General features: G+C 44.1%; 1 protein-coding gene across 2 annotated transcripts; it reads left to right on the plus strand.

The window, feature by feature from the left end:
- Positions 1–11,342: 11,342 nt before the first annotated feature.
- Positions 11,343–24,833, plus strand: WNT5A (Wnt family member 5A). 2 transcript variants are annotated; one of them, XM_059715912.1, is made up of 5 exons: positions 11,343–11,427; positions 13,657–13,790; positions 14,886–15,151; positions 20,074–20,366; positions 22,035–24,833. In XM_059715912.1, exons 1-5 carry the CDS (start codon positions 11,422–11,424, stop codon positions 22,491–22,493), a joined length of 1,158 nt encoding a protein of 385 aa, XP_059571895.1. In that variant the 5' UTR covers positions 11,343–11,421; the 3' UTR covers positions 22,494–24,833. The 2 variants fall into 2 exon arrangements, with proteins under 2 accessions (XP_059571895.1, XP_014452061.1); XM_014596575.3 differs by lacking the exon at positions 11,343–11,427 and adding an exon at positions 13,210–13,360.
- The last annotated feature ends 2,968 nt before the right edge of the window (positions 24,834–27,801 follow it).

Below are 27,801 nucleotides of genomic sequence, written 5' to 3' on the forward strand. Positions count from 1 at the left end.
CTGCAAGCATGATACAATCAGTTGGTGGCCTAGATTTGGTCCATGGGCCATATTTTGCCCACCCCTGCCCTAAACAGTCTGGGTCCTATATAGCTAAGGGAACACCTTCCCCCACTTATATCCCACCTTGACCCCTAAGGTCAGTCAAGACAACCTCCTGTATCTGTGCTCTAAATCTAAAAACACTTGGGAAGTTATTCTGTGCTCTGGAACTTCCTTCCCCTTGTGGCCCACCACAGTCTGAGCCTGGCTATCTTCCAGAAGCACTGCAAGATTTTTTATGTGGCCAGACATTTAGCAACAAAGGTTAAACTGGGATATTGTTGGGGGAGTTTTTCTTATATTTAATGTTTTATCTGTTTTTATAAGTTATTTTGATTTTTACTGTAAGCTGCCTGCAGGCTTTTTTGGGAAAGGACATTATATAAATCTAATAAATAAATACATTTTTTGATAAATCAATTGACCAGCTTATCTACCGTAATCCAACCTAAATGTCCCTAGTTGCAGTTTAAGACTGCTATTTTTTGTCCTGTTCCCTGCAGCCAAAGAGAATAGCTTATCACTCTCTCTTTATAGTCATCCTTCAGATATTTGAAGAATATTATTAAATCCCCCCTTAGTTCCTTCTCTAAACAAAATAATCCCATTTCTTCCAACTTTTGCCTATAAAATATGTTTTCTAGACTCTAAAAATTCTTGTTTCTTTCTATTGGACTCTTTCCAATTTATCCACATCTTTCTCTAAGTGTGGTGCCCCAAACTGGACCCAGAACTCCAGGTGAGGCCTCGCCAGTACTGAATAGGGTGGAAGAATTACTTCACTTGACTTACAAGTGACACTCCTGTTAATAGAATCCAGTATGCTATTGGACTTTTTTTGCAGCAAGGGAGCACCATATTCATCTTATGGTTTATTTATAATTTATAATTCCTATAGTATTGTGGTCTAACCAGTCATTTTTCAATATGTATTTATGCATATATTTTTCCATCTTAAGTGCAGGATTTTGCACTTGCCTTTACTGAATCTCATTCAATTAATTTTGGACCATTTTTCTAGTTTATCAAGGTCATTCAGAATCTCCACTTTGTATCATTTACAAATGTGCTAAGTGTGCACTTCATTCTATCCTCCAAATTGCTAATGGAGATTTTAAATAGTACTGGACTCGAGACAGGCCCACGGGGAACCCACTTACTACCTCCTCCCAATTAAACATAGAGCCATCCACGACTGATTACTCTTTGCTCAAAATGATCCAACAAGTTTTGTATCCACCTAACACTACTTTTGTGTAGACTGTACTTCCTTTCCTTAGCTTTCTGATAAGTGTCATGGGATAATGTTGAAAGTCTTGCTACAGTCAAATCCATTTTCTTCCTCCTACCCTTCCACAAAGTGTGTTACTTTGCCATGAAAGGAAATTAGGTTCATCAAACATGACTTACTTTTGATGAGCCCCTGTTGGTTGTTCCTGATCACTTTGGTATCCTCCAGGTGTTTAGAAATATATTAATTGATGATGGGTGCCATAATTTTCCCAGGTATTAAGGTGAGACTGATTGGTCTGTAATTTCCTGGATTGTTTTTCTTCCCTTTCTAAAAGATAGTACTGTCTTTGCCCTTTTCCAGTCACCTGGGACTTCACCTGACCTCCACAAGTTCTCCACAAGAATAGCCATTGGCTCTAGAATTGCTTCATCTAATTGCTTGAGTACTCTAGGATGTATCTCATCTAGCCCTGCTGACTTGAAAATATCCAGGTTCTCTGAGTAATTTCTAACCTGTTCTTCCTCTACTCTAAGTTGATTATCTCCTCCCTTGCGTGCATTGCCAGTTGTGTTCATCCTCTGACTTTATTTGTGAAAAGGCAAGGGCTTTCTGTGGTATCTTTTATTGGGCCAACTGTATAGTTGGGAGAGAAGTTTGATATGCTCAGGCACAAAGTACAGTTTCTTCATATCTGGAAAAGCAGCAGACACAGGCTAAACAAAGTAACAGGAAAAGCGAAACAAAACAATGATTTGTATTTAAATCGATGTAAATGGAAGAAGTCACTTAAGGAACGTAGGGTCTCTGGGGAAAAAAGAGCAAAGAGAGGTGTTCAGAAGTAGATTCAAAACTAGAAATGCTGTTGAGAGGATAATCTAAATATGGAAAAGAAAAAGACGACAAACCATTTTTTCTGTTATTTAGCTTAGTCCATGTCTGCTCCTTTCCCAGATTTCAAGAAAAGTGTTTTGTGCCTGAAACCTTGTGAATCTTCTCTTCCAAATATACAGTTGATCCAGTAAAAGATATCAAGCAATCCACTTGCTTCTCATACATCTGCTGGACTATCATGGCTACAACAACACTCCAACACTACTATTGTAAAGACTAAATTTTAAAAGGCATTAAATATATAAGCCTTCTCCATAGAATCTGTTATTAGCTTGCCATCACCATTCATTAAAGGGCCTACACTTTCTCTGGTCTTTCCCTTATCTCTGTCATACATGCTTTTTGTTGCCTGGTCTTTCTCTTGCTAGCTGCATCTCAGTTCATGCCTTGGCCTTCCTGATTTTCTCTCTGCGTGCCTGTGCAACATTCTTTTACTCATCTCTAGTAACATGGCCATACCATTTTTAACATACCTTTTTTTTTTAAATTTCAGCTCATTGAAGACTTTGCTGTTTAGCCAGACCAGGCTCTTGCTTCACTTCCTATCCTTTTTTGCATTGGGATAGCCTGCTGTTGTGCATGATCTTTAAGGTACAACCAGCAATCCTGGACTGCTTTTCCCCTCAGATTTGCTTACCATGACATCATGCCTACCAATTCTTGGAGTCTGTTAAATGATGTTTTTCTGAAGTCCTGTGTCATTTCTATGATATTCTCCTTCTTTCTGTTAGGACCTTGAATTCTGTCATCCCATGGTCACCTTCACATTCTTGACCTATTCCTCCAGCAATTCAAAAAGAGTTTCACCCCTAGTTAGCTTCTCCACCATCTATACCAAAAAGTTATCCCCAACATACTCTAAACTTGTTGAACTCCCTGGGTGCATGCATTAATGCACCTTTGCTACTTAGCATTAAGTTTAGTACCTCTGGACATTTATAGATGGGGGTGATGGCAGGTGGGGTGCTTTAATTAGTGTAGCTCTGAGAGCCGTGCTAATTAAAGCACCTGGAGCATCATGTGTATCAGCGTCCCCATGTTGAAAAATGGCAGTGGGGTGCTATGAACTGAAGCTCATCGAAAAATGATGGCAGGGCACTATGAACTAGAGCACCCCACTGCCATTTTTCAGTGTAGGGACACTGATACATGTGATGCTGAAGTCTGCTGGAATGCGATAATTACCACACTCCAGCAGACTCAATTGAGTCTTCTCCAACGCGCTGTAATTACATCGTGTTGGAGCAGCCTCCCTGCATGTGTATAGGAGCCCTCTAATACCAGGTACTATATAAATGCGTAGTAGCTAGCACTACAGTGCAGTAGCAAAGGCATGCCATTTTCTCTTGATGCTTAATGCTCAGTAGACTAATTCTACTGTGCGTTAGCACATTAGCACGGCTTTCACATTAATGCGCAGCAGAATTAGTCTACTGTGCATTAAGCATCTCATGTAGATGCACCCCCTGTGTACCACTGAAGTAGCCTCCCAGTGAATGTCACAGCAACTAAAGTCCAGATCTGGATACTTACATTAATTGTTTGAAAAAAGCCTCAACCTCTCCCTCCTCCCAGTTTGGTGGTTTGTACCAGACACCCACCATGACAGCGCCTTCTCTGTTCTGCTCTTTCACCTTGACCCAGAGACTTTCAGCAGGGCTACCTCCAGATCACCTTGCCTACCTTGAAACAAGTGTATTTTTTTTTTGTCTTCCATTTTTTCCTCTGCCTGATCTTCCTGAGCAACCATGACAGTACTCTGATCATGTGAATTATCCCACCAAGTCTCAGAAATCCCAATGAAATCATACTGCTCTGACTGTACTAGAAGTTCCAATTCTTCCTACTTATTCCCTGTGCTCCTTGCATTAGTGTATAAACAATTTAGATGACTAGACAATTGTCTTGCTAATTTTCCTCTGAAAATACTGGCTGAAGGTAGAGGTGCACCTTATAGACAACTGAATGAGAGATGCATAAACTTTTCATAGGAAGCTTTTTTGTGAGCCACACTTACTAACTACCTCTCTGAAAATACTGTTAAGGCTCCCCATGTTACATTCTCTTTCTTGGCCTTTATCTGGGTCACCTTGCTTTTTACTTGCCTGTGGTCTTTTGTCTGCTTCCCCATTCAATCCAATTTAAAGTCCTCCTCACTAGGTTTTCAAGCCAGTTTCCTGTTAGGCTCTCAGTGATTGTTTTGCCTTTGACTTTATTAAAGCCAAGATGTCATCCCACATGGACATTCTGTTGTGTGATCCCTGAGAGTTCAGGCAGGAAGGGCACTATGAGAACCAAGAAAACAAGCTAGCAAGAGAGCTAATTAAGTGAACAAAGGGTGCTGTATTGGCAACCCGCAATAGAAACAGTTAATTTAACTACAACAAAATGATTATTCTCAGACAGTTGAGTGTCTGTTACTATAGCTGTTACTTTGTGCAGCTGTTTGCTGGTGACTTTACACTGTGGTCGCTGGGTTTTGAACTGTGGGTTGCTGCAGAAGAATCCTCAGATGGGAGAGTGGTTGTAATGAGGTTTAGATGCCAGCAGTGTGGGATTCAGCGGTTACAACAGTTGTCTAAAGGAATACATTTTGTAGTAATAAGTGTCTGTCATACTCTTACCATAGCAGAAAGGAGCCGTTTTGTAAATAAGCTGAAGTGCTCTGGAGCAAAATGAAGAACGGAGGTCCTGTGTCACTGGATCTGAGAGTACGATACCAACAAATCATTACAAACTTTGGTGGCTTTTCCTCCCTCTCTGAACCAAAAGGCAGAATAGTACACTGGGTCGTGGGCATAGAAACTGGACTTTGACATCCATTATTACCAGGTAGGCTAACTGTTGCAGGTGTCTTATCACAGCAGCTCTCACCCAGTTTATAACCATATCCCATCTGTGAGGACCAATGGAAATTTATAATCTTAATTAAGCTCACAGTCAAGCCAAAATTGTCCCAGACTTGCAGGGGAGGAAAAGACAAGACAGAGGGATGCAGTTTTACTAGGCTCCAATTGTATTAATTTCAAGTCTTGTAGGAATTATTTGGTGATACTGCTATGCTCTTTTCTGGGTTTCTGGTAGTGCAACCATAGAGACAATGCCTACACACTCACCTTCTGCATCCATGAGGGCCACTGGACTTCTGCTGTACGCTCTGATACTTGCAATTCCCAAACCTATGAGGAAAACAAACTATCAGGACTGGAGGGAAATGAATGGTAGAAAAACCATGCAAAGGAATCATAGTCTTCCTTCCCCTGTGGCAACTCAAAGCTCTCCAGCTGTAACACTGCAAGAAGTCAATTCTCAGATAGATAAGTACATTGTTACCATTTGCTAAGCCCTAAAGAGCAGATGAAAATATGCCAGGGAGATAGGCTAGTGATAGAGACCTGGGACAGCTTCATAAAGTATAGAAACCTTTGGACACTTCAGCTGAGGGGCTCATTTGCCACAAGTCCATGCAGCAAGATAAATTTACAGAGGAGCTAATTCTGACCCACTGAGCATGTAGGACCTATTAGGTTATTCCCAGAGGACTCAGCAGCTTATTCTCACATTTGAATCTGACAGTTGCAGAGCAGGGCTGTGTTCAGTTCTATTTATTGGGCTCTTTGGTTGATTTTTCAGTCTGGTTTTACTATTTGCCATGTGTGACCAGTCACATAGCTAAAGTTTGGCTTATGCAAACATTCTAAAGGGGTGACTTTTAGACCATTTAAATCATGAAAAAATTAATCTGAGGCAGAAGCAGGGTTTTTTTTTTCAATAATCCAGTCAGAGAACAGAAAAAATGCTGTGTTGCTTAGGTAACCAGTCACAGAGCTTGAATGTCAAAGCCCAAGTACTGAATAACTGGCCATGAATAGTTTGCAAATAATCCAAAATGCAAATAACTTTGTAAAAACTAGTCATTGAGTAGTGCCTAATAACAACCAACTTGGTGAATCTCAAAGTCTGCTCACAGGCGATTTATGAATGGGAAAGATAGAACTAAATCTGTGATTCCCAAAGGGTGTGCCACAGCATGCTGATGTAGCAGAAGAGCGACAGAAGTGTGCTGCGAGATTCCCCTGGGTGAGGAGGAAAATGCTCTCTTCTGACATCCTAGCAGCCTGCACCTGCCCCAGCTGCTCAACCCCACCTACTAGGACTTCATCCTATGCATTCTGTTTGGACAGTTATTTTTAGGATCTCTTAGTTTTTTAGAAGACTGTTTTCACATTTTTACTTTCTAGTGTAGTTCATCCTGCCACAAGCAGCTTGTACCTAGCCTGTTACTTGCTCAGTCTCAGTGGAATTGGGACGGAACACACAGACATGATTTTTGAATACTGGATTTTGGAAATTGTGATAACAAAAACTGCCTGTGGCTGGTTGAACATTTAGATACCTATGGGTGATAACGCAAACAAATGCTGATTGTCGTTGTGGCTTGTGGAATGACAAATAACCCAACACGTACATTAGTGGGTGTTTGTAAATATACCCACATACGCATTCAGTAAGAAAGAACTTATACACATACATGATGGTGAAAAGCCTGATTTAGAAGAATTATAGTAAGCAATGTAATTGCTGTGATATTTAATAACAAGCTAATGTCACGGAAACCTTTACACCACTCTGCTGTGTGTTCGGTGTATGTCACATATTTTACAAATTTTTAAAAAGGTGTTTTAAAATGTTCTACACCATTTTTAAATTGTGGTTTTTACCACCTTTGCATGGCTCAGGAGAGAATGAGTAATATGAGAAGAGAGGTACCTCACAAATAAAATAAAATACATCTTTATACATGTAACAGAGCCACTGATGTGAACATGTACCAAACCTGAGTAATTGCCTGACCTTATTGCTATAAATCTTTTCCTTTGTCATTTCATTCCTTTTATTGTTTGTTATTCTCATTCTTGTCATATCTAAAATTAGGTCCCAGTCCTGCAGTGATTTATGCACATGCTGACTCAGGACTAAACATTTCCTCTTCTCTGCCAGTATTAGTGACCCCAAATGTGCAAAAATCATGAGTCTAGCTCTCCCTCTCCCCACAAAAAATTCATGAGATTGGCTTTAAAATGCTTCAGATTCTTTTCTTTACTTTCTAGTTTCTGAAGCATTTCATTTTTTTCCCCTCAACAACCATAAGGGCTAGAAACTTCATTTGTAATGCAAGATAAGATTTTCATTTGATTCCTTGCTGTCAGCAGTTGGGGCTTTAGGAAAAATGACAATTATTATACAAGTATATTATACAATTTTCATGTGACAATAGTGTGTACATCTGTATTTCACGCATAAGAGTATTTCTTTAGAGGGGAAAGGATGGTTAGGGAGAGTAATGTGACATTTTAGGGAATAAGGAAGGATATATTTCTTGTGGGGGGGTTGTCTTAATTGTCCTTATTTGAAAGTGTTCAGGAGACTGGAACGTAAGCAGTAGTGCCTGGGGTGATGGATTAGCGGGCAGAGTGCAGGTTAAGTGTTCAGAGTAACATGATAAGTGCATCTCATCATATGGACACCACAGTGCCCTGTATGGCCCTGATCCTGCAAACCCAATAGCCATGTGCAATTCTCCAGAGTAGTAAAGAACCTGGTTAAGTATTTGCAGGACAAGGCCTGTGTAATTTGGCATAGATACCAGTTAAATACATATGTGGTATCCATTAATACTGTATAATCCTATATACTCAAGTGCTGTGATTTGGTAAACAGTGTATGAAATCTTACCTTCTTTCCTAGAAAATAGCGTTCTGTTTTCCAAACGATTTCTCTGTGGTGGAAAGACGTGTCTACCATCCTCTGAATAGATCTTGCTTTTGGTGTATGGCCATAGGCCAGGATGTCAAGGTATAAATCATCTGGAGTTTCATGTTGACATGAACACATGCATACAATACATGACTGGATGTAGTATTCTGTTAAAACCAGTTATGCTACACAAGGAAGTGTATTGGAAATCATGTTTCCATGTTAAAAAATATCTCATTGTATTCTAAGATCTGTAGCAGATCCTTACCACTCGAAACAAGAAAAAACCTGACAAAAGCTGGGTCTCTGTTCTTGGGATAGCTCCCCATATTTTTCTCTTGATATAATTTGCATTGTTTGTGATCCAAATACTTTAATCATTAGCAGTAAAACACACAGAAATGAGTTCTCTATTAACTTAAGATCTCTGTTGCAACTAAACCTAGAAAACAAAGGCTGGGGAAGCCTGAGTGGCTGTAACCTTGTTGATTCTTTTCTCTCTCCCGCCCCCTTAGCCTCGCCCAGCTGTTTTAAATAGCGAGAAGAAATTAAAATTCTTAAAGACTTGCAGGATGTTTGGATTTCTGCCTTTTATTTCCACTTCTATGCTCCATGACTTGAAAACTTGCCCGTGATTTATAAATTCCCTGTCCAGAAATGTGATCTTTTTCTTTCTTTCTTTTTTTTTAAAGCAACGACTTTAAAAATTCCAGCAACGAAAGCGATCCAGTGTTTGCTTTGATTGTTGCCAAAGTGTTGCCGAGAGCCGGGCGCGTTTGCCTGCCCGTCCGGGCTCGGCTCTGCCCGCGGACATGAGTGAGTGAGTGCCCGCGGAGCGCAGACGTGCCAGGCAGCCAGCTCTGCGCTAGGTGGTTGCGGCCCCGCCCCCTTTTACAGTTTTCTCCTCTTCTTTACTAATTCTAGTGATTTGAGAAATGACCTTTAACCCACGCAGTTTGCAGACTCCTAAAGGGGATCATTGAAATGCCACAGTAAACCAAAGGCAATAAAATATTATTTACTAGGCATAAAACTAAGGTTGGTCTTCCTAAAAGGAATGAACAACAACCCCTCGGGTTTTGCCCCCGCGATGCACGGGCTTTGCAGATGCCTCTCTCGAGCTGCTGATGAATGAATGGCTCAAGTTGCGTGAAACTTATTGACTAGATAAGTCTTTTTCTTCTTCTTTTACGTCCGCTGATATCATCAGTGTGTTACAGGGATCCTGGGGCTGTGGTCGTGGCTTGGGTTTGTAGGTGTTATCTAGTGTGTGTCAGAGAGAGGTAATGCAAGAGCTTCGCAACTGCTGGGAACTTGGGAATCAAGCCGTGGTCCTGAATCCTTTTGATGCGGAATCCTTTTCATCTCACTCCTCTGGGTGAGGGCTCGGGTCTTTCACTCATGTATTGAGATGTTGTCCTTTGTTATGGAGCCAGGGAAGGAGGTACCTGGGCTGTAGTGCCTGATGAGATGGAGATAACGTCTTTGAACTCCCTCCCTCTTCTGTTGGGTTATCAGGGGCTCTCCCTGCACGCCCACCGCAGGGTCTGAAGACTACCTAAAGCCAGGGAGAGGTTTGCTAAATAGCAGGAACGGCAACAACCAGAACAATAAACTGTCTTGATAAGAGTCCGCTCTCTGCTTTCGGTGCTTAGATAAGATTCAAGGTAATTTAGTGGCAATCTGAAGTCTTTTATTGTCCCTTAAACCCAAATCTCTCGGACTAAAGCATCTGTGGGTTTTTAGCACTCTTGTTTTACACAGGTTCCCGTTTGATCATTTAATGGCTGGTAAGTGCAAACAGGGCCCTTCTATCTGCTTCGAGCCTCGGTGCAATTAGGCTGCGTCTTTCACGAGCATCCTGGCCCTGGGGTCCCTGGCAGCCGCCCGGGCTCTTCCCCGGGACTTGGACCTCCTCTCGTTTTGCTGGGAAGCGGATCCAGGGCTTTTTTGTGCTGCAGGCTGAAGGCGGACAGGCCAGCGAGGAAGCTGGCAGATCTTTGCCCTTGCTCCTGCCTTCCCGTGGCGTGATGGACTCAACGGGCTTCCCAGCCTGGCTTGGTCCTTTGAGCAGAAAACCACTGAAAATAAGGGCCAAAAAACCCAACCAAACAAAAAACCACCAAACAAACAAAAAGGGCTGAAGAGGGTCATAAAAAGCCAAGGGAGAAATGGTTGATCACTGAGAAGGAAATTATGAATGATGGTGATGGGTTGGTGATGGTGGCTTTGCCAGATTTTCCCTGGGACCTGGCAGACCACAAGCGGCTGGTGCCAGCTGAGCTGTCTCGCCTCCAGGAGAGCGGTCCGCATGGCCGAGGCTTGTGCTGTCCGGGAGCCAAGGCAGGTGGTGCCCACCTGGAGGCGGGGGCAGAGCAGCCAGCCCCGCCGGTGCCCCCCCTCCCGGGCTCCCGATTCGCTTTGCCCTGCGAGGGCTCGGGGACAGCTGTGGCCTTTCTCGGTCGGGGGCCTCGCAGCCCCGTTTGAATCCCCAGCCAGGCTGTGACCGCCTGACTCCCCCCGGCCCCGGCCCCTAAAGGCAGCCGCAGAGCCGGGAGCTGGCTCGGGGCAGGCGGCTGCAGCCTGCACTTGGGGCACGGCGTGAGGCGCAATGAGACGCGTGGCTGAGGCTGGGGGAAGCCTTGCGAGGCTCACAGGAGCCAGGACGCCCCCTCCCCGCATTTGGGCTGCCTGCCCCGGCCGCCCCGGCCGCCCGCGGGAAGACGCGGGGGGCGGACTGAGCGCGGGGCAGCGCCGTGGGGGAAGGGGCGGCCGTGCGGGGCTGCCCCGCCTGGGGGATCCCCCGCCCGCGGACGCGGAGGGAGGGACTGGGGCTGCCCCGCGCCGGGCCGCGGCAGTCTGCGGTGCGCCTGCAAAACGCAGCCTGGGCTGTCATAGGTCGGCGCAAGGCGCATGCGCAGCGCCCAAGTTTTCCAGCCGCCGCTGGCTCTGTTGCAACTTTCCTGCACGGTTGCGGCGCGGAGCGGAGCCGCACACAGCCCGGCGCGACGCTGCTCCTGCCGCCGCCGCGTGTGAGCGGGGCCCGGCGGGCCATGGATTGGGAGCGCCCCTGAGCCCGGGACCTGCTCTCCGCCCGGGCCCGGCAGCCGCCCCGTCTCGGACCGGCGGCCCCGACCGCGCGCCATGGAGGCAGCCGGCCCGAGGAGGGCTCCGCCGCGCCGGACCCGCGCCGCGCCGCGCCGCCCCTGAGAGCGCCACCGGGGGCTTCGTGGCCCCGGGGCCGCCGCGAGGGGTGGGGGGCTGCGACCGCCCCGTCCCGCCTGGTCCTGCTGGGAGCCCGCCGCCGCCGCCACTGCTCATGGACCTTGCACAGGAGGCTGCACGGGAGCCCCGGACGCCGCGCCCCTGCCCCTGCCCCGGCCGGCCCCGCCGCCGGCCCCCGCCGCTCTGGACCGAGGAAAGCACCGGGATTTACTGTCGCCGCCGCCGGCCCCGCTTGGATTACTCGGCTGCTGCCCCGTGAGCGACCCGCTGCCATGGAGGTAGGTGAGCGCCGGCGGGACGAGACGGGGCGGCCGCTGCCTGGCTCTGCCCGTCTTCCCGGGCTCCCCGGGCGGACCCACGGGCAGGGAGCGGAGACCCGCGCCTTTAACCACATCTGTCCCCGCTCTGCTTTTTCGTTGTTATTATTGGGGGCGGGGGCGTGCAGGGCGGGAATGCGGGAATGCCGCGCAGGCCCGTGCCGTGAAGCGGGGCTGGCTGCGGGCCACGGGGACCCCCCCCCCCCCGGTGCGGGCACGGTCGGCCGGCCCCTTTGATGCGGCGGGGCCCCAGGCTCTTGTTTGCTCGCGCTGGTCAGTCCCGGCGCAGCGAGCGGCCCGCGGGTCACGCAGAGTTCAGCCGGGGGAGGCGGCGGGGGTCGGCCCCGCGCGGGGACCGAGCGCTCCCCCGGGCCCGGCCGGGCGCTCCCCGCGTCCTGCTGCACGGAGCGGGGCCGGGCGCGGGGCGCGGGCGGCTGCGGCCCCGCTCGGCTGGACTTGCCGCCTCCGGCTCCCGCGCGCGCCCCGCAGGTGGCTTCCGTCGCCCTCGGCTCCCCCCGCCCCGGCAAAGGGTTAAAGCACAAAAATGTCCCGGGAGCGGCGGGGGGCTCCCGGCTGCCTCGGCCGGGCCGGGCCGGGCGGTCTGGCGGTCGACGCTGCCCCCTGTCGGCATAAGGGCCGCATCGCCGCAGGCTCCGTGAGCCCGGAGACCGCGGCTGGGCCCCCCGCGCCGTCCAGCGCCAGCCCCGCGGCCCGGGGGGGGCCAGCCGGGGCGGCGAGGCCGCGCCGAGGGGGTGCAACAGAGGCCCCTCACCCGCCCGGCTGCGTCCGACCCGCCCCCGCCCCCTCCCGTGCCCGCGACCCGGCTGCGGGGGACCGGGGCCAGCGGCTTCTGCCTGGATGCAGCTGTGATGCTTGATCCCCCGACCCCCGTGGCGGAGACGCTCCCGAGGGCGCCCGGACGGCAAGGGCCACCCCCGGCAGCGAGGGGCCCCGACGGCTCCGGCGCTGCCAGGTCGGGGGCGCGAGTCTCGGGCGTCCTCCGCGGCGGCCTAGGAGCCCCCGACCAGGCGGGCGAGCGCGGCGCCGCCTCCGTCCCGGGTTGAAGCCGGCCCGCGGGGCAGGACGAAGCCGGGGGCCCGGCGCTGGGGACCTGCGCCGGGGCTGGGAGCGCCGGGGGGAGCCGCCCGGACTCCCCTCCCTTCCCTTGCCCTCCCCTCCCCTCGCACGAGCGACGAGCCTGGCCCCCGCGGGCGGCTGCGGAGGGAAGTGCTCGCAGCGGGGCGCGCATCGGGCCGGCCAGCCCGTGCGGCTGGAGGAGGGACCGGCCGCAACCCGCGGGAAGCCGTCGGCGGGGCCAAGCGGGCCGGTCCCCGGGGCGGTGCGCGAGGGCTGCAGCGGCGGAGCCGCCGTCTCCCTCCTGGCGGGACTCGCTGGGCAGGGGGGGTTCCTCGGCCCGGCCGGCTGCGGAGCCCCCGGGAGCCCCTGCCAGCGTGTAATGGCCGAGGGGGCGTCCTGGGTGCCTCTGCGGGGGCTGCCCCCGGCCGCCGGGGCGGGCTGGCGCTGCGCATCCCCCGGGCTGCGGCGCCCCGGATCCCTGCGGCCCGGGGAGCCCCACCTGAGCGCCCGCCCCATGCGGCCGGAGATCGCCGAAAGGCCCCTTTCCCCCGCCCCCCGCCCCGGCTGCTCCGTGCTCCTGCAGCCGGCGGGCTGGGGGCGGCGGCCCGGCCCAGGAAGGTGTAACTTCCCCAGGGGGGAGGGGGCCGCGCACTTAGTCCGTGGGGCCGGGTGACAGCTGCGTTTCCCTGCCCTCCCCGTACACCCCCGCAGCGGGGAGGCCTCCGGAGCCGCCGTCTGTCTGCTCCTCTCCTCCGGCCCGGCCACTCGGAGGCAGCACTGCTAGGAGCAGGGAGCGGGAGCAGCTCGGAGCCCGAGAGTGAGCGGGGGCTGGGCTGGGCTGGGCCGTGCCGTGCCTGCAGTGGCCGGGAGCCCCGCGAGCGGCGGGGCCTGATTTCCCTTGTCAGGTTGCGGGTGGATTCGCTTGAGAGGGAGCCCGGTGGGGTCCTGCCCCTTGCCAGCCAGAAGGCACTGGGGAGAAGGGGCAGGCAACTGGGAGGCAACTTGAGAGGGACCTGGATGCTTCCACCACTTAAACTTCTATGTTCCTAGATGAACTGAGAAACAATAAACAATCTGCTCTTTTTTTTTTTCTTTCTTTTTCCCCCCCTCCAGAGGTCCATTGGAATACTAATGCAGAGAGGTGCTCTGGGGACAGCTGGCAGCACCATGGCTTCGAAATACCTCATTGTGGCTCTGGCCATTTTCTCCTCTTTTACCCAGGTCGTAATAGAAGCCAGCTCTTGGTGGTAAGCATCTGCCTGAGTGCATTGAGAAGGAGAGATCTGGTGTTGTTGGGTCAGGAGCCTGTTTGCTGCTTCTGTTTCTAGGCGAGGACTACAGGGACTAGAGACTTCTGTGGGGTCAAATTGGGATTGTAACCACATGGTAGCAAACTGAACTGGTTTCTGGAAGAACTGTTAAGGGTGCGGGTGTGTCATGTAGTAAACCTCAGTTTTCAGCATAGGTGGAAGCCCACGGAGAATTTATTTCCACTACTAAGGCAGTAAAATTCAGTTTCTTTTCAAGTTGGTCTCTTGTTTTGGGGTTGGAAGATGAAGAAAGGACTGTAAGGGGGAAATGCTGAGTTCCAGATACAAAGCTATTTAACTGATTGAAAGTTAATCAGATAGTTTAACATTAAGTCATGGGGCTTGAGTTAGTATTTCTCTTAAAAACTATTTGCCCCAATCATACATGAAATATTTGCATGAGTTTTCTTTCGCATTTTTGTTAAAGGGTCAGCTTTTGCTATCTCAGATGATCGCTTTTTCTCTTTATCTCAAAGCTCTGATTTTAATCATGTGAAAAGGGCTCCTTAAATGATTATAGAATTTGGGAAACTTTTGGTAAATTTTATTTTAACCTACCTTTTTGCCTTTTGTGTTTTCTCTATTGGTCTCAAGGATCTAGCTGTACCTCTAACAATTCTTAACTGTTGGTTCTTGAGTATTTCCTTATTGCTCATTATCGCACAAGCTGAAAATCTAAGTCAAACATCCTAAATTCCGGTTGATACACTAGCTGGCCGTATAGTCACTAGGGACATCTTGTAGTTTTACCAAGTTCACTGAAATTACTACAGATGGGATGAAACTTGAAGCCTGGCCACAAGGTTTGCCCAAGTGGGGACAAAGACAGTTATTAAAGTATACTCCCTGGTCCCTATGTGCATATGGACACCTTATTTTCTGTACAATCTTTGAATAGAAAAGTAGCTTGGCTTTTTTTTTCTTCTTTTTCATCTGCGTCGCAGCACAAGTCGCGTTGGAGTTGTGTGTATATTTGAGAATAATTATTATATTTAGTTTTCTCCTTATTAATTTAGCTCTTTCTTTATGCAGGTCTTTAGGTATGAATCCCATGAACCCAATGAACCCTGTTCAGATGCCAGAGGTATATATAATAGGAGCACAGCCACTGTGTAGCCAACTAGCAGGACTTTCCCAAGGACAGAAGAAACTCTGCCAGTTGTATCAGGACCATATGCAGTTCATTGGAGAGGGGGCAAAGACTGGCATTAAAGAATGCCAGTATCAGTTCAGACACAGAAGATGGAACTGCAGCACTGTGGACAACAACTCTGTTTTTGGCAGAGTCATGCAGATAGGTAGGAAGCAAAAACTATCTGATCAAATTCTTGCCTAAGAATGTGTGTGGTATTTAGTTAATATTCCATGCTTGAAACTCTTGCCACTTTTTTCCTATGTACTGTGTAAAATCTAGTGACTTTAAACTCTTCAGAAAAAAATAAACTTTTCAGCTGGAGGTGATTTCCACCCCTCCCCTCACCACAATCCATCTTTTCTTTCTAAAAATAAAGGCAGAAATGGAACCTGTGTATAAAAATGCAGGAGCAGAGGAAAATAGTATTGGAATTTATTATTTTATAAAAAACTGAACTAAAATAATGGCGCAATTAAAATATTGAAATAGAGTACTAATATATATCAGAAATGTAGATGAGTTCATATATGGGTTTCCAAAGTTCATAATTGCATAGTGAATTAGCTTGTCTGGAAGTAAATTGAAAATATAAAATCTCGATTGTTTATGTATAGTTTCTTCGTCTTTACTTCTGGATACAGCAAATGAGCTCATCGATGATTTAAAGAAAATTGAGTTTATAACTGAAATACAGTAGCTCTGTAATCCATAAGAAATCAGTCTTATCAGGACAAAGTGTGTGTGTACTTGTAACTTACATTAAATGTAATTATGTAGCTGATAAGACAGGATGTTACACAGAAATCTGCCTGTTACAGTGGGCTGAGCACCCACCCTGTTGCTTTTCAAATCCTTCTTCAAAATGCATTTCTAAGTAGTCCCTATAGCGTTGCCTGGCTTTCTTGTAGTTAAGGCCCTAATCATGCTTGCATTTTAAGAGCCTGGCAAAATTCTCATTGAAACAATGATTGGGCTCAAAGGTGGGACCTTATAAATGTTGTTAATTTGTTTCTGTGTTGTGTCTCCACATAGAAAGGAGATTCTTCTTTGTGGAAACAGTTGTTTTCTGTGTCTTGCACAGCACCAACCATTTTGACACTTAACTTAATCTGTGTTGCTGTAACAGAGAGCTTTGTTCATGTAGCCTTTTAATTTGAGATTTAAATCAAATAGTTTATCTCAATCCTTTCCTATTCTACTTCAAAAAGGAATGGCTTTAAAATTGGATTAAAGGGAAGATTATTTGTGCATTGCATAGCTTGAAGTACAGTCAATTTGTGTTCGGCCTGCAAGTTACTTTTGTAAAAATAAGTTTTTACAGATCTAGAGATGAATATAAATGTTCCACTGCTTAAAAACATCTAATGGAAAATGTTTCTTTTTAAACAAATAAGCATTTCCTTGTGCTAACTGCACTTCCAGTGTTGAAAACTTTAAAACCTAAACTCATTTTTCTTGTTGCCCAGGATAAGCAGAATGCTAAAAGCCATCAAAGCAAGAGAAGCGAATGAGGTGTTTGGCAATTATGAGTAATGCCAGAAAAGAAATGCATTTAAAACTTGGCACTATATCGTTGAACCCTCCCTACCCAAATAAGTCCAACCGACTTCAGTGGGACTATCACTGTGATAAAAAGGGGGAGGATCAGGCCCATGATTTCTGTGTTTCCAGTGTTGTCAGAATAAAAGGCTCACCCACTAGAAGTATGTCAGATCTGGTGACAAGGTGGTTTCTTTCATGTTAAATAACATTGCCTTTCCCCCGTTATGATTGCATTAATTGATGTCCAGGTAGCAATTTATCATGTAATTAAGCCACTTACTCTAATTGCAGATAGAAGTGGGTTTAATATGTATATCAACACCTAAAGATCTTGAAAAGTGTATTCATTGAGAACAAGAAAAGTGTTGTCAGTCAGTAGTTTTATTATTTCACACTGACCTCAAGTATGTAATTGGAGGTTGCTCATTTGACTAGGCGGGAAATCTGCAGTTATATAGCCTGGTTTATTTTTATTTAAACTATCCAGGTATTCCACTTATTGTGTGAAGTTATTTTTTATTTCTTATCTGTGCAAGGTGATCATAATAAGATGATGAATATGCATAGTTTAGTAGGTTTTTGTCATTTGAATAAATCATAACTAATTCTGCACTGAGGGGTCTTTATAAGAGAAGCACTAGCTTTTAATAGGGGAGTAAATGCCACTATGACTATTTGTTCTCTTTCTTTCAGGATGTATCAGGCAAAAGTTAGTTAAACCTGTACAAATAAACGAAGCCCTCAGTATAGAAACTTTTGTCTATGGCCCACTAATCTTTAAATTTACAGACCTTCTCTTCTGTCATTATTTTTCTGATCATTTCTTAATCAAACTATTGCACTCCTCTTACATTTGATATGTTGTGCCATCTTTGGGACTCTGTGCTCCTGGACCCATGGGGTATTTAGACAGTTTTAAAGAGGAAAGGGAGATAATTGTAAAGTTAGATTGATTCTCCCTGCCCCCCGCCCCAACCTCCCCAATTTCCTATGGTGGGGTCTAGTCTATTTGTGCTTGAAGATGATTTTGAATGATCATGAAAAATGGGATAAAGACCACTTGATACCGTGTTTCTATACAAGGATAGCTTGTTCTGTTCTTATAATGTACTCGCTTTCAGAGTAAAATGCTTCCTGCTCTGTATTGCGTCTCTGAACAGTTCATATGCTAAACACAGTCCTATTTGTATATTATATATGAAAAAGGAACTTGCACATGTTTAGAAAGTGTTTCTTGCAATAGCCACAATAGAGAGAGACTTCTGAGTGTAGGGAAAAGACAGGATACTTGACACTTGAAGGAAAACATTTTTGCCTAAATACCCTGGAAAAAAAAATCATAGTAATTCATCTGCGTGGAAATATGGGCCCTTCAACACTATTGAGGGTAGTGACTCTTATTTAGGATGATGTGGCAGGCTAATGGTACATGTGAACTGAAACTGTCTGAAGTCATTCTCAATGGTTAAACAAACTTTGCTTAAATTTATTAAAAATAATGATGGCAACAAGCATATACACAACTTGTGTTTTTGGAGCAATTTCCTGCTTGTGTTCCTTTCTTCCACATTAGGAGTGATGCCCTAAAAATGCATCAGCATAACCCAAGCTGGGCAAACATTTTTGCAATAGATACAGATAAAGGGAAAAATTGGTAGTTAAGACAAACTGCCAATTAATTGAGTACTGTTCCCACTGAAGTTGAGAACTTCAGAATGAATCCAAAATATGCATTACAGTAAGAGCTAGAACTTGGCTTTAAAATCTGGATCAGAGGTGGTTCTCTCAGTGAACTTTTGGCAAATCCAGAGTCATCTTTATCACTAAAGTTGTAATGTAAGAGGCTACTCTTGTTAATGTCATACCTGTGAGTAATCCCTTCATGTAAGTAATCCTGTGAATGGTGAGCTGAGAGAATGTGGTGTTGTGTTGAGGGGAAAGACTGATTCTCATCCACTTCAAAATCTGTCCTTGGGCTTCTGATTTTTTTTCCTTATTTCAGATCAACATAAATGAATCCAAGTTGGCAGTAGTGACGCTAGCAAGGGTGCTGTGATCTCCGTGCCATATCAATATTAAAGCCAGACTTAAAGTTGTATGTTATGTAGGCTAAGATGATGATGCCCAAAAGCCCTAGTCAGGTTTGGCCCTAGACTGTTTAGTCCCAGCCCCCCAAAATTGTTACTGTAAATATATATCTGAATACATCCAAATCTTTTTTCACAAAGCCACAATTTTTGAAGACTTTAGACAGTCTCCCTAAGAGCTTAATAAAATTGGTGTTTACCAAGACTAATCTAAATTATTGGACTAAGGAAGAACAGTATACTTATTAATTGAACCAAAAATTAAACCTTTGAATTATTATTTTTTTAATTCAAATTTATGTTTTAGCCTGATCATACAGTCTTCTTGGGGATCCTGCCTGGAGGAAAAACTCCAGGTTTGGGCCTTTAGTGGTACAGAGTAAACATTTTGGCTCTACTTTCTGCTAAGAGGAAATGCATACTTCTAGGAGGCTCTCTAGTACTATATTTGTTTTAATGAAAGCAGTTCTGGTTGTGCATTAAACTGCCATTCCTGGAAATGGGTTCTAAGTAAAGATAGTTCCAGGTGCTGTTAAGGAAGCTATTTAATTTTTTTTTCATCTTCCATTGGGGATATTGTATGAGTAGCCTAAATTAAGCAAAAAATGTTTTTCTGTGATAACCTTGAAAGAAATTTATTTTTATTTCCCACTCGAGGTTTTTTCTTTCTTTCTTTTTTTTTAAATTTATTTAACGGAAACAAACTTCTGAGAGAAACTTCAGCCAGGCTTTTTCTTCACTGTAACTTGTAGAGAACCCACTGCCAGTTGTTTCTGATTGATTCTTAATTGATGAGTCTGATTATTAGATATCAAAGAGTTGTGGGTGTGTTGCTCCTGTTTTTCAGACCTCCTCAAAGCTGTGGGCTGGCTAATGCGGAAGGCTAAGAATTGCAGTGCATAATTCTGATGTGCACTTTCATTGATAGCGGCAGGCTTTGTGAAATGCTGGAACATTAAAAAAAAAAAAAATTGGAACAAATGAGTAAAGTGCATAAATCATATTAAGCAAGTATCAATGTAAGAAACAGGCTTTTAGACGTTGTGTCTTACATTTTTAAAAAGAGCAAGCATTTCTCCTTCCCTTTTCCTCACACGGATACTTTTTTAACGCAGTAGTAAATGGCTGAATTCAGTCTTGAGGCCTGATACGCCTTGGTTGCACCATTGCCACCTTCTGCATTGGGCTGATTTTGACCAGCATAAATGAGGGGAGAATTTGTCATCTATATTTTTATAACCCCTCCACTTACTGACACTGATTTGTTTGCTTTTGGAAGAGGGGTGGGAGGAGGGGAAGTAAAAACAATTCCTAAGAGAGCTCTTTAAGTTTATAAGACCTTTCAAGAACCCAGTTAATTTTGGATGGTCCTTACAGCATTTTCTTCTAGCCTGTACTGACCATCCTAGAACATGTATAGATCGCCCTTAACACTTTCTTTCTTTTTTCTTTACAGGCAGCAGGGAGACTGCTTTTACTTACGCAGTCAGCGCTGCAGGGGTAGTAAATGCAATGAGTCGTGCCTGCCGAGAGGGGGAACTCTCTTCTTGTGGTTGCAGTCGAGCAGCCAGGCCCAAAGATTTACCCCGAGACTGGCTCTGGGGTGGCTGTGGGGATAATATAGAGTACGGCTATCGCTTTGCCAAGGAGTTTGTGGATGCCCGGGAACGAGAGAGACTTTATCAGAGAGGCTCTTATGAGAGTGCAAGGATCATGATGAACCTGCATAACAATGAAGCTGGAAGAAGAGTAAGTGACTTGGGGACTAGCTGTTTCTCCCCCTACCCCAAAGCAGTCTGCTTAGGAAGGTGCTGTCTCATTAATGAGGGGGGCTTTAAAGCTTTCTTATAAGGTGCTTTACAAAAGCAACATGTGCAAAAGTTAAGATAGACTTATCTTGCCAGTCTAATTAGCCCCCACTGAAACCTGCTGGTGAGCTGTGAAATCAAAACTCTTAATGTTTTTTTCCCTTTTAAGTCAGAGAAAGAAACTATACTGTGTTGGATTAAGTATGGTGTGATGGGCAGTGTACACCTCTGTGCTGCTTTACAGCAGCGAGTATGTGTGAGAGAGAGACCCTGAATGATAGATAACCCTAGAGCTGTGGGCTTTGCCCTTCCCTTCGCCCCTTGCCCCCCATGAGATCACTGGGACCCTAATACAGCTTGTTTTCTTCCATGGTCTTTTAGTAAAACCCTACAGTTCACTGTGAATATTCTTCAGAAAAATATTTTATTGGTTTATATTTCCAACCAATCCAGTTTGCTTTGGAGGGAAGAGACAAGCACCAGTTTCCCCAGACTGGAATATTCTTACAGGGCTATATTTATATGATTTTTTTTTCCTGCCTTGTGAGGATGTGAAAAGCTTCTCCATATTATTAGAAAACATGCTCTTCTGTGGTTAAACATGCTTTTACGGCTTCTTTAATCTTGAAAATGCCTTAAATGAATGAGTGTAAACTTTTTTTTAATGCTGTGAATGCAAAGAGCCAAAGTCATTATTTTCCTAAAGCCCATGGTGCCAGAAATAGGCAGCTGGAGACTTTACACTTGTGTTTCAAGGTGAGGAAGGATGAAAGATAATTGAAAATTAATAGTATTTAAATGTGAGAGGAGGGCGTCTTAAAGCAATGGAAAGGCCAATTTACTACTAGAAAGAAGAAAAATGACACTTTCATAGGTGCCTACAGAGACTCACAGTTTTTGCAGTGCCATTTGGCAACATTATAACTCTCTTTAAATACTGGGTGGAAGTTGCATACAGTATCCACCTAATGTGTCAGACCCCAGGATTTTTGGGGCAGTGTCAACACTGACTCTTATTTCTATTTATACAGGGTAAATGACTGAGATCTCCCTGCCAAGGCTTTATAAAGAGGATATTGCTGTATAGCTCAGTCCCCCACCCAAAGGTGTTTGGGGGTTTCTTTTTGGATGAAGTCTTTCTTGCACAGCAATATTTTGGATGAGAGGATGCTGCTGAGCCAAGAGTAGACAATCAACTGCAGCACAGCCAGGAGCGGGAGAAACTTTAACTCTTTCTCTAATTCCAGCCTCCAGCTGAGATCCATAGAGAGGATAAAACAAACATACAGTAAAGGGATAGTTTTAACTTTCTCAATTAAACAGCAAAATCATTCAGTGGCACTAGGGTAAATTCCTCAAATTGAGCACAGCACAAATGATTCTGCTGCAGTCCAAGTATGCGCTTAGCTCTTAGCTCTGTCTTGGGAGGTGTGTGTGTGGTGATAGGCTGTTCAAGATTATCTCTCCTGCATGCAAGATGGGTGACAAATCGTATCTTAAGAGGTCTTCTGTAGGAGGGGTGAGGTGGCAGGGGGAGAGGGGAGGTGGTAACTATGTAGCAGCTACACTGACCTTTTTATTCCTCTGACTGTCTTTCTCTCTCCTCTAGACTGTGTACAACTTGGCTGACGTGGCCTGTAAGTGCCATGGGGTGTCTGGTTCGTGCAGCCTGAAGACGTGTTGGCTGCAGCTAGCTGATTTCCGCAAGGTTGGCGATGCCTTGAAGGAAAAATATGATAGTGCTGCTGCCATGAAACTGAACACCCGGGGCAAGCTGGTGCAGGTGAACAGCCGCTTCAATGCACCCACCATCCATGACCTGATCTACATCGACCCTAGCCCTGACTACTGTGTGCGAAATGAGAGCACTGGGTCTCTGGGCACCCAGGGCCGTCTCTGCAATAAGACCTCGGAGGGCATGGATGGCTGTGAACTCATGTGCTGCGGCCGGGGCTATGATCAGTTTAAGACAGTGCAGAGAGAGCGCTGCCATTGCAAGTTCCACTGGTGCTGCTATGTGAAATGCAAGTTGTGCACAGAGGTTGTGGACCAGTTCGTGTGCAAATAGGGGGCGGATGAGGTGGGAGAAACTTCTGCCTGCCTGCCTGCCAGCGAGGGGTGCTGCCTCCCCCAGAACTATCTCCACTTTATTTATAGAGTCCAATGAGTCGTCTTTTTAAAAAAAATAAAGGTTGCAAAGAGAAACGACTGGAACCCTCTCTGCATCCATCCCAGAACTGTGCGTGGTTTATATTTTTGGCAATAATGGGGGAGAACCCAAGAATATTTATTTTACAAAAAAAAAAATAAGACTTTTTAAACAATAGTGTAGTTTGAGGGGAGAATCCATCATATCCTAATTTAGTCCCTTGGGACATAGTACATGTGCAGTAGGCAAAGAAACCATGTTATGTGCTTGGAATGTGAAAATGTTGCTTATGGACACAGTCATCCACAAAACTGTGCATGATTTTAGCTTCAGGTGACCAAAAATAATCAGAATAGATATGTACAAAGCTGATTGATACATCCAGAGAGTCCATAAAAGGTGGGGTGGTTTGTTCACAGGGTCCAGCACAAAGTTACTTCAGTGCCAATTGCATATCTGAAGTGTGCCAACTTTTAAATGTGTAATATCTTTAAGGGTGAGAGCATGTAAGATTCCTATACTATTCAGGATTTAACACTCTTGGTTCCAATAGCTAGTAAAACTATGGGAAAGGAAATCCTGCCTTGATTCATGGTAAAGATGCATGTTGAAGCACAATTTGGTCTATTAGCTCTTCAGCTGATTGCTTGTGGTGTGTGAGCTTTTCATCTTCCTGAGCAATACCTTACCAATAAAGAATGTTGGGAGCTGGTGAGGTCTCTATTTAACCAAACAGCGGTCTGCCCTGATACAAATTGTACCGCAGCAGCTGGTTTATTCTCCCAGCCTGGATAGCCCTTTAAAATTAGAATTCCCCCAGATTTCGAAATGCCCTTTATTAAATGGTGTGATAGCTGGCCGCCTTTCAAAACACAGCTTGATAAATAACCCCTCTCATTTTATGGGAGGAAATTAATCATTAGGCATCCACTCTTGAAATGGTTGGTTTATTGTGGATTATGGGAAAGCTTTGACTTGAGGAGACAATAGTTTAATATTTTAATGACGTTAAGTGGCTTTTATAGTTCAATGAAATGTTGCAGCAATACCAAATTTATCATCCTATGTCTTTAATACACTTGCTTTAGATAATATATTGCAGGTATACACAAACTGTTCAGACTATACTTGAGCAGTTATATATATATATGGGAAAACTGTGGTCTGTTGGTGTCTGATATTTCAAAGCTTTTTGTACATATATATTTCAGTACAGACAGTGATATTTTTTTAAAATAAAACTGCTAAAGTTACAGGGATATTTCATCAGCTGTAAGCATATTATTCCTCATTTCCTTTTACAAATCACTTTGAGATTTATTTTTAAAATGATTCTAGCCTTTTTGACATTTAACTCAGATTTAAGAATACTTAAGTTGCAAAGAAGCAAGCCTTTTCTCAACTTAAGGGGCTTCGTGGGCTATCAGGCAGAGGCAGAGCTGCACACTTGAATTCACACTGGGTCGGAGGCTGCCTCTCTCTCTTTCCTGCAAGGCCATTACTGATTCTCACTGAAACAGTGATGCCTTAAAATTCTCTAGCAAGTTATGCTGGGCCCTTTGATTTTACATTTTTTTGAGAGGAAATCGGTACTTATTAGAATGATTTCTTTGCTTCCCCTGATACAGTGTACTTACCTAACATTTATCATTGGTTCAGACACCTCTTCCCAATTCATTCCCATCCCTTAAATAAATTGGCTTTCAATAACAGATGTGAAAGGTTTTAATCTTTGGCCTAGTTGTACTAAAGCCTTAACTTATCACAAGCTTATAAGCAGTATCATTAAGTTCATCTTGATCATTTATCAGCTTTTAAAATGGCGCTTTATTGCTCTTAATTTATTGTACAAGGACATATTTACCCCTCATTTCCAGATGTTTGCAAACAAAGTATCTTTAAAATAAAAAACAAAATAAAGCACTAATTCATTGAATATGTCACTTTTGGTTTTTATTATACAAAAACCATAGTCATTTTTATTTTGTTGAATCACCTCTTGTTCCCTTTTCTAGTGACTTGTGTTTGAGCAGAGCTGAGTCTAATGATCCTAGCTATTAAAATACTATTTAATGTAAAATATTTTACTTGTGTCATTCAGATATGTAAATCTTCTATGACCTTTCCTCTGTTCTGTACATTTAATGTACATATTCCTGTCTTGTGTGATTTGTATATTTCACTGGTTTTAAAAAAAATTGAAAGGATTACGCAATAATGGAAGATAGACTATAAAAATAAAACTTTGGTTGTATATTGGGAAGTGGTTTCAATTATCTCTCAGAGAAGGATTTGTTAAATCAATGAACACCTTTGATTTTTAAATTTATGACATGGTAAAACGGGGAAGGGATCCTTTGCCAAACACAAAGTTCATCTTGGAGTTTTTATTTCTACGTTAAGAAGATGTACGACTGTAACTATATTAAAAAAAATTAAAAAGAAAGCTTGCAGCCATGTACCACAAAGTGCTGCGTACCTGGTAAGGGACCCAGCCGACAAATGGCTAAAGGGATCCATTTACTTTTTAGCAATCAGTATGTAGCTTTTACAACTAGTATCAGGGTAGGCTGATTCTGTAAACACTCTTACTTGCATGACTAGTTCTTATATAAGATCCCATTGACTATAGTGCAGTGCCCAGGGTGAGTAAAGGCTTCCACTGTCAGTAATAGTTTGTAGGTCTGCGTTCTTAAAGCTGTTTAATTTTGGGTTTCTTTTCTCTTTCCCTTACTCCCTTCAATCTGCCTAAACTTGGTCTAAAGAGAGGGGGTGGGGTGGGTGTGTGCGTGTGTGATGGTCTCTATTAAAGAGCAACAATTCTGTCCAGCCTGCTTGTTCAGAAATTCAGAGTATATAAAAGGATGACACTAAAGCTCCTTAAAAAGAGCACAATGAAACCTTAGAAGTAGGAAAGAAAACTAGCGAAGGAAAAAAATATAAAAAGCAAAGCCTCGCTGTCCTGAGGCCAGCCCTCTCTGAACTTTCCCTGAATGTGTCTGAAATTTTTGCTGCAGCAGAGACCCTTGATAAATTAGCGCTCCCTTCTCTTTTTCATTTGAGGATAACCTTCTAACATTGAAACCCCCTTTTGGCTGCCAAGAATGTATTATCCCACAAAACAGTAGACCAACATCTAGTATGTGTTTAAAATAGCGATTCTGGGCAAATGCAAAGTTCTGTGGTCCTATTACTCACATCTGGTTCAGTTTTTCTTCACTTGTATATTGACCAGTATTCTTTATTGCAAAAACACAGCCCCTATTTAGGAAAGTCAGCATTTTTGGACTGGATTGTGTTCAAGCTCTTCCAAATAACAGGAAAATTAACAAAAAAAAAAAAAATCATATATTTGTCGCAGCAAATAGCTTTGTTCAAAATAGTTGTTGTGGTCTCGGATACAAAGCAGATTATCTTAGGTTTCAGTAAAAGTTTGATTCTTTTTATTTTTATTTTTTTAAGTAGAATTGTTCTCAGGCTAGAAGCCTGCATTTTTTTTTTTTTTTTTTTTTTTTTTTTTAGAAACCTTTGCAAAACCTTTGTATTGTGTCATTGCCAATATCAATTTTCATACTGTTTTAGCAAAATATTATTCAAGCCACTAGTATTATCAAGAACTGTAGCAGGAACAGGGAGGAAACTAGGAGGAGTGAACTGTAATCAAGCAGCAGGCACTGAATGGAAATGGAAATTAAAAATCGTTTTCTAAGGAGTGAAGGAGTTTTACGTTGTATGATTTGACACCCAAGTGATAAAAGGATCTTATACAAAGCCCATAAAATATGTTGTCTTTTTCATGAATCTCAATGAGCATTTTGACTGGACCTGTTAAGAAAATTCCTAAAATATTAGAAGTGCTTAGTATAAAATGTAATAGTTTTAATTTGTGGGAGGGAGAGAGATGGACCCTATTACAATTTTCTGTGACCATATTTTAGTTGAAATTTTGAAAACAAAAACCAATTGTATTTAACAAAAAATATTGAAAGCAAAAAAATCTATTTCTACAGAATAGGAAGTCTGATTTGAATAAATTTAGACATGATCCTAATATTTCATTGTTTTAACAAAATCCTTTTTGCACTTTATCAATTTCCTTTTTGTTTTGTTTCATATTATAAAACTATAGCCTAGTTGTCTCTAATTTAAAATGCTAAAATGGATGCATCTAGTCTGCTTTTAAATTCCATGGTATAACTAGAACCAGGTACAAAAGTAAATGCTTTATACTGGTTTTTTATCATGTAGCATGTATATTAAAACAAAGTGATCCTGTTTGTACGTGCACATAAGTGTTATCTCTGAGGAGAGGGGTTGCATTGAAGCGGGTTAAAATCAACAGTCCTATGGGTTATATATGAGCACATTTCATGCTGGAATCGTAAAATCACTAGGCTATTAATTTGTTGACTCAGCTCTGAGGTCAGTCTAAATCTGTTCCTTAATTCTATGAAACAGCATTTAAAATAATAGTAATAAAGTCCCTCTCCTCTACTGCAAGCTGTAATAACTGGTAATACATGGGAGGGAAGAAGAGATTCATACTAAAGTGTTGTCAATGATATCTGAAAATGTGATTAAAAACAATGGTTTTAATCTATTTCTTCTAATTTATGTCTCTGTTAAATGATGGGGAGTGCCTTTCTATCTTTTTGCTAGTAACTTGTAAATATATTGAATCAAATTCTTCTCAGTTACACCCATGCTATTCTACACACTTCTTTGATATTGTATGAGCCTAAATAACTGTTTTAGGGCAGAAATGAAAGCCACCTGCTGACAGAAAGCATGCATGTGTGTATGTGAGATGTATGTCAGATTTTGTTTTTCTGCCTTGGTTATCTTGGTGGGTAACTAATTAGGGAACACATTCTGAGGCTGCAGCTGAAAAGCAACAATCCAGGATGGCTTGCATTTTCTGTTTCATAACTCTGTCCTCTTCCTCATCCCTCCCCGCTCCCCACCACCATCCCTTTCTGGCCCCAATCATAGAGTGAATACCTGGAAACAAACATTTTATGCTTCCCATTTCATTTACTTATTTGTCAAATCCCCTTTTTATTAGATGACTCAAATTAGTTCAAGTTATCTGAACTCTAATTTCCCTTTGAAAAGCTCTCAGGTTTGGCTTCATGGCCTGTTGTGGTCTGGGGGCCTCACTAAGTGGTGTCATGACATGTTGTGATGTTGTTTTTGATAAGGTATATCCAAAATGCCCCAAGGACTT

This window comes from Alligator mississippiensis, chromosome 12 (assembly GCF_030867095.1).
Source record: "Alligator mississippiensis isolate rAllMis1 chromosome 12, rAllMis1, whole genome shotgun sequence".
In the NCBI taxonomy this organism is placed as follows: Eukaryota; Metazoa; Chordata; order Crocodylia; family Alligatoridae; genus Alligator; species Alligator mississippiensis.